Genomic DNA, 9,849 nt, shown 5'->3' on the forward strand with positions numbered 1-9,849 from the left:
GAGATCACATTGTGCTGCCTCCACTTCCCTGTCTATAAAGAGGCTTCTCCTAGGTCACCCCGAGGGTTCCAGAGAGTGAAAAGACCCCACCTAGTGCAGACATTTCCACCCCATACCTAAGGAACCCCATACCCTGCGGGGAGTCGGCAACCCAGCTCAAAGGGGGAGGCATGTGTGTCTGCCCCGGAACCCAAGAGATGCACGTTTGCCTCTTGGTCAGCTGCTAGTGCAGCCAGAAAGGCCTCGAAGGAGACCAGAAGGGCTGAGGGCTGGCACTGTGGAAAGGTGAGGGCTGGCTGGGGGAGGCTTAAGAGAAGGCACAGAGGTCGGCGCAGCTGGAGGAAGATCGACCCCCACTCGGCGATGGCCTTCAGCCTGGGTCAGATGCTGGCAGCCGATGGATAGAAGGAAATACTGACCTGGCCGGTCTAACCTCCCCAGGCTTATCTGAAAGGCGGAATGGAGGTAGTGTTTGCAGACCAGGATGGGGAAGCTGAGCACGCCAAGGGGATGCTGGTATCAGCCCCCATCATGAGCCCTCCGATCCCTGGTGGGGCACACCCAAGCCCTGCCTGATGCCTCCACCACTGAAGAACTCACGGCTTCCCGGGGAGGCCCAGCCTGCACTGGACAGAAAACCTCTACTGCCCTGAAGGAAAGGTTGTCTCCCCGCAATGTCTAAGCAGTAGATGCCTTTCTGTTCAAGGCAGATCCTGGGGCAAGGAGTCCTCAGGCTTAGAAGTCACAAATACATGATGAAAGACAAACTGATAAAAGGCAAAATCACTTCTCCGTTTTTTAAAAAGTGACATCAAACAGACACAGACAAAAATGATTCATCATAGCTGGGTATGGTGACCCACACTTGTAGTCCCAGCTACTCAGGAGGCTCATGTCTAAGGATCGCTTGAGCCCAGGAGTTCCAGGCTGCAATGAGCTATGATCGCACCTGTGAATAGTCCTTGCACTCCAGCCTGGGCAACAGAGCAAGATCCCATCTCAAAAAAAAAAAAAAAAAAAAAGAAAAGAAAAGCATCACACTACCAGAGACATAACAGTGTGCTGGTTTTAATACCTCGAAGAAAAAAAATGCCTGAATTTGTTTCTTCCCCAGACCTTCCCAGCACGCCAGTGAGGTGGCCATGTTTTAAAGGATGTGTAAGACACACTGGGGATAATGCATCCAGAACAGAGAAACTCCAGATGTGGTTCGGTGATCATGGGGGCAGGGCAGGGTGGACAGTATGTTAAAAGCACAGGGCCCTGTAACTGCTGCAGAACCCCACTTAGGGGAGGTCCCCAGAACAGGCTGATGCACAGAAAACAGAAGGCAGAGTGGGGGTTCCCAGGGGCTGGGGGAGGGGGCTGGGGATTTACTGTTCAAGGCGCAGTTTCCCTTTGTGGTGATGAAAAAGTTCTGGGAATGGATAGTGGTGATTGTCCAACACTGTGACTACTCAATGCTACTGAACTGGACATCTAAACGTGGTTAAACGGCAAATTTTATGTTATGTATATTTCACCCCAAAAATAAAATGCAAAAAAAAAAAGCACAGGGTCTGGAACTCCACCCGGGACCTACTGAATCAATCTCTGAGATGGGCCCGGGAATCTGCATTTGAGCCCATGCTGTCAGGCCACAGCTTCGTGTAGGTCTCCCATGTAGGGGAGGCCACGGGCAGAGTCTCCCCCCGCCCCCACCATCCAGGCCCCATGGCTTCCAGGCCTCATGGCTTCCTGCCCCATGGGACAGTAAGTCAACAGAAACATCCCTGCGTGGCTCTCTGCTGCTTGGCTGACACAGGTGAGAGGTGCCAAGAGGAAGGGCAAAGCAGCACTCAGCTGACCGGGTCTGGGTGTGAAAAGCATCAGGGCCACAACAGAAGGGACCCAAGAGGGGCGGGAAGGACTGAAAGAGGTCCCTCTGGCGGTTCTGGACACCAAGTCCTAAGAATCCTGGTGAATCACAGGACGAGAGTTTGGTCTCCTCTGTCCCCTCAGCACCCGGCCCAGGGTCTGGCGCCTCCGTGAAGCTCCAGGAGCCAGGAATTCTGGGAGAAGGAGAGGTATGGGAATGTTGGTGGCAGCTAGGGAGGACTGGGCGTCTAAGCAACAGCCAACAGTGGCTGCTCTCACCACAGGACAGTTCTGTGAGTGCGAAAGACTGAGAAATGCATGTGCCTCTTTCTACTAGATTCTGGAAACACACGTGCCAGGGCAAAGGTTGGCAGAGAAAGGAAAAAGCAAGATTTAACCAGGATGTCCATCTACCTCACTGTCCACCTTGGGACAACAGTGGCAGGGAAAAGGATGCTGCAAATACCAATGCCAGGATGCAGGGGTTAGACCAGTGTAGATCTCTGAGTTTCTTACTCTAAAACTGGCCGGGTGCGGTGGCTCACGCCTGTCATCCCAGCACTTTGGGAGGCAGAGGTGAGAGGACTGCCTGAGTCCACGGGCTCAAGATCAGCCCGGGCAACTTGGTGAGACTTTGTCTCTACAGTAAATCAAAAACTTAGCCGGGCGTGCTGGTATGCGCCTACAGTTCCAGCTACTTGGAAGGCTGAGGTGAACAGATCGTCTGAGCCCAGCAAGTCAAGGCTGGGGTGGCTGTGAGCCTGTCACTGCACTCCAGCCTGGACGACAGAGTGAGAGACTCTGACTCAACAACCACAACAAAAATTAACCCAGGCCAGGTGTGGTGTCTCACATCTGTAATCCCAGCACTTTGGAGGCCAAGGTGGGAGGACTGCTTGAGCCCAGTAGCTCAACATCAGCCTGGGCAACATACTTTGTCCCTACAAAACATATGAAAATTAGCTGGGTGTGGTGGCTTGTGCTTGTAGTCCCAGCTACTCAGGAGGCTAAGGTGGAAGGATCCCCTGAGCCTGGGAGGTTGAAGCTGTGGTGAACTGTAATCACGCCACTGCACTCCAGTCTGGGTGACAGAATGAGACTCCAGTTCAAAAACATACATAAAATTAACCCAGTCCCAGAAACACAAAAAGCAGAGGTTCTCCAAGTCTGACCTGTGGGTGAGGGAGCCTGAGAATCTATATATTAGCAAGCACCCCAGACCACAGTGGTCTCTAGTCTGAGACACCCCCTTGAGTGGGTCAGTGGGGGTTAGGGAAGAGGGTAGAGAGTGAAGACACTCCTGTGCCTTTTTTTTTTTTTTTTGAGTTGGAGTCTCACTCTGTCGCCCGGACTGGAGTGCAGCGGCTGCTCCCGGCCAAGGCAGCCTCCACATGCTGGGCTCCGGCGATCCTTCCGCCTCAGCCTTCCAAGTAGCCGGAATTACAGGCGCGCGCTACCTCGCCCGGCTGATTTTTTGATTTATTGTAGAGATGAAGTCTCACTGCCCAGGCGGGTCTCGAACCCGTGGGCTCAGGCAATCCACTCACCTCAGCCTCCCAAAGGCGCGGGATTACAAGCTGAGCCACCGAACCTGGCTACTCCTGTGCCTTTACAAGGTCCCACCCCTGACCCTGGAAGCCACCCCACGTGACATCTTGGAGTATGATCTTTCCCCTGTCCCAGGTCTGTTTCCTCAACTTGTAGAGGAAGGAAGTTGACCCCAACCTTGCTGAGATGTTTCTCTCTCAGCACTCTGCATTCTAGGTCCCCAAATAGCCAAGATAGTACCTCCCATGGGGAACCAGCCCACCTCTTTGGATTCTGGGTGGAGCAGAGTCTCCTGGAGACAGAGCCCAGGGGCCACTCTGGGCCCCAGACACCCTCACTCCCAACACCCTTGGCTGATTGGAAGCCAGCATGCCAAAGATGCCAGGGAGAAGATCCCATGGCTGTCAGCATGTCAGCCTCTGCTCAGCCTTGTGAGCCTGGGGAATTGTCAGCTGACAAGGAGACTGCCGAGAAGGACAGTCCCGAGGCAGACAACACGGATCCTGGGACGGCCACTTTCTACACCCTGCATGGCCTCTTGAGGCCTCAGTGTCTCACCTGTGGGATGGGGAGAATGCCAGCTGCCTTCAGGATTGCAGGGAGCAGAGCGCCTGAGTCCCTGGCTGGCCCCGAGTGAGTGACCCTTCAACCCAACAGGACCTGACTGAGCTAAAATCCACATTCTCCCTTGTCCGGGCACACAGAACTTCAAAGTTGGGAGCACCCTGGCAAGGCTCCCGTGAGGGGAGAGAATGAGGCATCCAGGAAACAGCAGCTGTTGTTTTTACTTCTCTCCAAGCCCCTAGGGAGAGTTTTCTGAAACTTCTGTACAATTAAAAGGTACTGAACACACTCAATGCCTGTGATAAAGTTACAGCCCAAATGAGCTAGGAGCCTGAGCCTGCTTCCAAATCTGGGTGGCAACAAGACAGAGCCATGGACACCTGGAGATCAGCCACCAGGTGCCAGGTGTCCCCTGCACAGTCTCCAAAGTCCAGCACGTAGACCGAGGTCTGCCGCCACACGGTGCCCACCAGCTCCCCGGTCCTCAGCCCAGACTTAGTGCCACCCAGGTCAGAGTGAGGATACCAGGCTAAGTCACTTACCTGTTGTACCCTTCTGGCTGTGATTTTTCTCCAAACTGGGGCCTGCTGTAGCACCTGATGGGTTGGTGCCATTCGCCGGGGCTCCGAGGAGTCGCCACAATCGGCGTCCTCTAGCTGGCCTCTCTGGAAGGCCTCCCAACAGCAGACGAGAGAAAGCCTGAAATTCCCACCTTCGTGGAAGCTGCCCCAAGGGATGTGGAGGGGGTGGTCCTTGTGAACACGAGGTGCCCCCCACCATCCCTGTGCCTGACAGGCCCTCATCTGATGCCCACAATGCAAAATTCATTTATGGAGAGTGAATCCACAAAAGCAGCTCCCCACACGCACACACCTGATCACCACGCTCGCCTCTGTGTTTACAGCCCTAGTGACTCACAGCAAACACGGGATCCCCACAGCGACAGCTCTGGCCAGCTCTAATGACATGTGGGGTGTGCTTATCTGTTGGGGCTGGCATGTTTATGCGCCCACGTACCTGACATCTTTGTCAACCTGCTGCGTTATGGACGAGAGAGGCTAACTCCAGAGTCGTGGGTGCGATTTTCCCCTTGGGGTGATTTTTAAAAGAGCAAACTCTTCTTTCTGAGTGGCTGGAGGGTCCTGGCAAATTGTCCAGTTAACTCAACCGGAATATCACAAAAAACATAAGGGTGCTCATGGCCACGACAGAGATTTCTGGGTAACTTCGAAGCCCAAGTACGCAGCTAGAAATCCTTCCGAGTCACCTGTCTGAGCAAATCCCAACATTTCAATCTTCAAGAATTAAAAAGAAATATATACATATATATAAATAGTTTACACACGCTTCAAACTCTTTGGACGCTGGATAAATGGGAATCCCCCTTCTGGGGCCCGACAGCATCAGGCCCCACAGGTACAAAGGATACTGATCACAGATTCCTAACCAACATCTATCACCTCTGAGGTAGATAATGCAATCCCCATTTCACAGAAGGGTAAACCGTGGCTGAGGAAGTTAAATAACTTGCTTGGGGGCACACATCTAGTAAGGAGCAGAGGTGATAAATTCAAAGCAGCATGTGTTTGATTCCAAAGCTGAGTCCCTGTACCCACCATAGTGTGCCACAAGCCCTGGCAGGAGGAAGTTCAGCCCATCACACTGAAGCTTAACACAGGGTGGAGGTGCCAGGCCACAGGTTCAGACTCCTCAGGGAAACCAATGCAAGCAGTGGCTGTCACTCTTGATTATCTAGGAAAGCCAAGTTCCCCACTCCCTCCATCCCACTTGGCCAGCAGAAGGATGCTCACGGGACACCCACCAATGGGTCCCAGCAGGCAGCTTCCTAAAACATCTCCAATTCCAAAGAGGAGAGATTTCACCTCATCCTATCCCAGCAGAAGTCCTTTCCAGAAAGGATAAGAGAAAGCCAGCTTCCTGCTGAAATTGCTAACTGCACAGAGATAAGCAAATGCTTGAGTTGCTTAAAAGAAGGAATGTCAAGAAGAGGACATCCTTTTTTTTTCTTGTTTAAGGATAAAAAGGTAAAGGGAAAAGAGACCTGAAACTTAACGTGAGTCCACTTTCTGAAGATCAACACAGAAGTCCTTCCACAGGGCAATCCGGGATAAACATCTGGCCCTGTGACCTTGGGCAGTTCCTCAGCTTTTCTAGGGACCAGGTCTCTATCTGTGAAATCTGTGAGTGGGATTAGCAATGTACCACATCTTCCCACCCCCTTGCTGGAAGGACCCATGAAGGCAAGGCATTGTGTTTGGTTAGCATCAAGACTGGCCCATGGGAAATATTGTGCTGGGAGCCAGTACACAAAGAAACACAAGTGCCCCATGTCCGCGGGTTTCATGGGGGGAGTGGGTGGGGGAGGGGAGAAGAAGCGATAAGAACACAAATAATAATAACAATAATAAGGTGGAGGGTGTGGGGAGGCAGGAGAAGACCCGAGGCTGAGCTGGGAGTCAGGAGGAAAGCCTGATGGAGCAGCAGGGTTAGGGCTCAGGTGTGGACCCCCAAGATGCCCAGTCTACAAAGATGATTTCCCACCATCTTTTAAAAAACACCTTGGGCCAGGAATGATGGCTTATGCTTATAATCCCAGCACTTTGGGCAGCTGAGGCGGCAGAATTGCTTGAGCCCAAGAGTTTGAGACCATCCTAGGCAACCTAGTGAGACCTTGTCTCTCCAAAAAAAATCAAGAATGTAGCTGGGTGTGGTGGCACATGCTGTAGTCCCAGCTACTTGGGAGGCTGAGGTGAAAAGATGACCTGAGCCCAGGAGGTCAAGGCTGCAGTGATCATGCCACCACACTCCAGCCTGGGTGACAGAGTGAGTCTCTGACTCTAAGTAAATAAAAATAAAAACCGACTTCGTTCCCTTAGCTGATCGCAACACCCTCTCGTCTTGGAAACTGCACACCCGCGCACCACACTTCCCTCCCTGGTGCCCTCCTTCCGAGTGCCCTACCTAAGTGCTAAGCAGCACCCACTCCGATCACTCTAGCCCCTCCCGCCTTGCTTCTGCAGAGCACTTAAACCATCCCCGGACATACCCTGTGCACATTTGCCTACTGGAAATCTCCTCCCACCGAATACAAGCGCCGTGGAAACAGGGGCTACGGTTGTCCCCTCTGCCGCCACATCCCTGGCAGCTATAACAGCACCTGGCATGGAATAGATGCTCAAGAAATGAGACCCAGGCCAGGCGCGGTGGCTCAAGCCTGTAATCCCAGCACTTTGGGAGGCTGAGGCAAGAGGACTGCCTGAGCCCAGGGGTTGGACCAGCCTGAGCAACTTGGGGAGACCTCATCTCTACAACACATCAAAAAATTAGCTGGGCATGGTAGTGCGTGCAGGTAGTTCTAGCTACTTGGAAGGCTGAGGGGAAAGGATCGCAGTCAATGCTGGTGTGGCTGTGAGCCTGCCACTACACTCCAGCCAGGGTGACGGAGTGAGACTTCAACTCAAAAAGAAAAGAAAAGAAATGCAGCCCAGCGAATGGACAACAATGATTGGAAGAACTCGATCCACGTTCCCAGCTAAGGAACACCCCCCCCAGCACCTGGCTCACTCTGTGGGGGCTCTGGAACGACCAGCTCTCCAGTCGCGGTTATTCCCACCACGCCAACAGGAAAACGGAGTTGTGGGGTGTCTCAAGGTCAAACGTTATAGAGGCAGAAGCAGGTGCAGACTATGCCAGCGTCAATGTCTGTACCTCATGCTACAGTCCCCGGCCTCCCCCATGCAGGAGGCCAGAGTTGTCACCATCACTGGGCCCATCACCCTGCTGATCTCAGGATATTTCCCCCAGCAATGTCAAGGTGTCCAGGCCTTTATCCCCCCCAAGCCAGTGTCCCTCTCTCTTGCCCCCTCTCCCCACACCCCTGAAATGGGTGCCAATTTTCATACTCTCCCATTCAGGAGGGCACCGCCTTTCAGCTCCTGAAACTGACCATCAAATTCAACAAGCGACCAAAGTGTCGCCATTCTGGGATGAGTCACCTCAAGCCTGACTGAAATATTTATTTCAGCAACAATTTCAATTTGCAGCTTTAAGTCAAGAGTTCCCATTTCCCTCCCAGAGAGGGAACCCTCTCGTAACAGCCAATGGGCTCAAAAACCATTTCCATGATGGGCTGTCCTAAATGCCTGACCATCACAAAAGTTCCTGGAAACTCTATCTGGTCTTTTAGAACTGGAGACCAGAAGAGGGTCAAGGGTCATGGGGTACAGAAAACACAAAATGTTCTGGTTTCGCTGCAGGTTTGATCCTATTTCCCACCAATGATGCCATCTGGAAATCAGGAGATGTCCAATGCTGTCTCCCCTAAAAGGGACGCCTATTAGAGGTGCAGAAATAACAACAGCCCAGGCCCAAGAGACAGGCGTTCCTCGGCTGCACTGAGTCATGAGGATATTGCTATTATGAACACACAAATGGAGTCTATAGAGACACAAAGTAAACAGCCATATCTCCGCCGGCCATCTTCCATACATGTTTACATAATAACAACTTCCACAAACCCGACACAGCCTCCACCACTTAAGTATTTTACAGACAAAAGTCATCTTGACACAGTTCATGAGAGTGGAGATGGAGCAGACAGCATCACAACCTGATGGGAAACTGAGTCAGTGGGAAGCCAAATGAACTGAGGACCAACACGCATTCAGTATTTATGGCGACGAGGCAAGGTGCTTTACGGACACCTTTTTTTTTTTTTAATTTTTATAGAGACAGTCTCCCTATGTTGCCCAGGCTGGTCCTGAACTCCTAACCTCAAGTGATCCTCCCCCCCCTCGGCCTCCCAAAGTGCTGGGATTACAGCTGTGAGCCATGGCATCCGGCCCAAGATACCACCTTTTCAATGGCAAACCATTAGTTGGTATTATTATTATTTCCACTGTCCAGAGGAGTAAACTGAGTCTCAAAAAGAGGAAGCAACCTGCCCAATCTCTCCAATCTGCTTGCTCTGCATCTGTGCTGTTTTACAGTGGCCTGTCTTGGACTCTCACTGCCCCCAGCAACTGAGAAGGTGGACAGAGGAACTTCAGCTCACGACAGAACACTTGGCCCTGATGCCTGATGCCGGAGGCCACATTCCATCTTCTGGGGAGACCAGCAGAGGCAAGACAGGGTTGAAGGCGACTTGCCGCTGGCTTTTATTCACAGGAAAGAAATAATTATTAGGTAAGTAAGTCGCGTGTTCCCCAGCTGGAGCGCTCACGGTTTGGGAGAGGTGTTCCAGTGCCCAAAGCTGTAGATTTTCACAAAATTTGAAATTCCAACACCGTGGCTTAGGACTGTGGGAACCTGGGCAAGTCGCTTAACCTCTGGGCTTTTCCATTCTCATCAGCACGGAGATAACACAGTCTCATCGCCCAAGAGTTGTGATAAGATTTTAAGGAGACACGGCATGTCAATGACTAGAGCCCAGTAGGTGTTCAATAAACAATGAATAATCATGGTGCGCCCCTCCCCCATCTTTCCCTGGGCAGAGTACTCAGAACTTCAAACTGAAGACAGACCCTTGTCAGAAAAGCCTTTTGTCTAGCAGCCAAGTTTCTTCCCACCCCAGAGTCTATCGGATCCAGAAGTTCCTGGGCCCGCCCCCTCAGCACCTAACCTGGGGGGCGGGGGAAGGGAGACCGGGAAGGAACGGGCACACCCACTGGGAAGCTTCTCACACTAAAACGCTGTTCTCCACTTGGGGCGGATTAGCCAGCGATACGCAATTAGATCACTGCATTTGTCTCCATCGCTGCAATTCGTTTCTGCGTTCCCCGGAGTCCAAGTGCAGGAGAAGCGCACAGTCCCCGCGCTCCGAGCCAAAGCGAGCCTCCAGTCCTCCCTGGGGGGGTAGGG

At 52.4% G+C, this 9,849-nt stretch overlaps 1 protein-coding gene across 1 annotated transcript in view; it reads right to left on the reverse strand.

Annotated features, from left to right (window-relative positions):
- The window catches only part of KAZN (kazrin, periplakin interacting protein), a 142,358-nt gene extending 137,606 nt beyond the window's left edge, over positions 1 to 4,752 (reverse strand). Inside the window, exon 1 of the mRNA XM_021710195.1 lies at positions 4,512 to 4,752. Within this exon, the coding sequence (XP_021565870.1) occupies positions 4,512 to 4,749 (238 nt within the window). The 5' untranslated portion in view covers positions 4,750 to 4,752. The remainder of the gene's footprint in view (positions 1 to 4,511) is intronic.
- Positions 4,753 to 9,849: the final 5,097 nt, after the last annotated feature.

Source organism: Carlito syrichta, unplaced genomic scaffold (assembly GCF_000164805.1).
Source record: "Carlito syrichta isolate Samal-C Ts95f unplaced genomic scaffold, Tarsius_syrichta-2.0.1 Scaffold288275, whole genome shotgun sequence".
Lineage (NCBI taxonomy): Eukaryota > Metazoa > Chordata > Mammalia > Primates > Tarsiidae > Carlito > Carlito syrichta.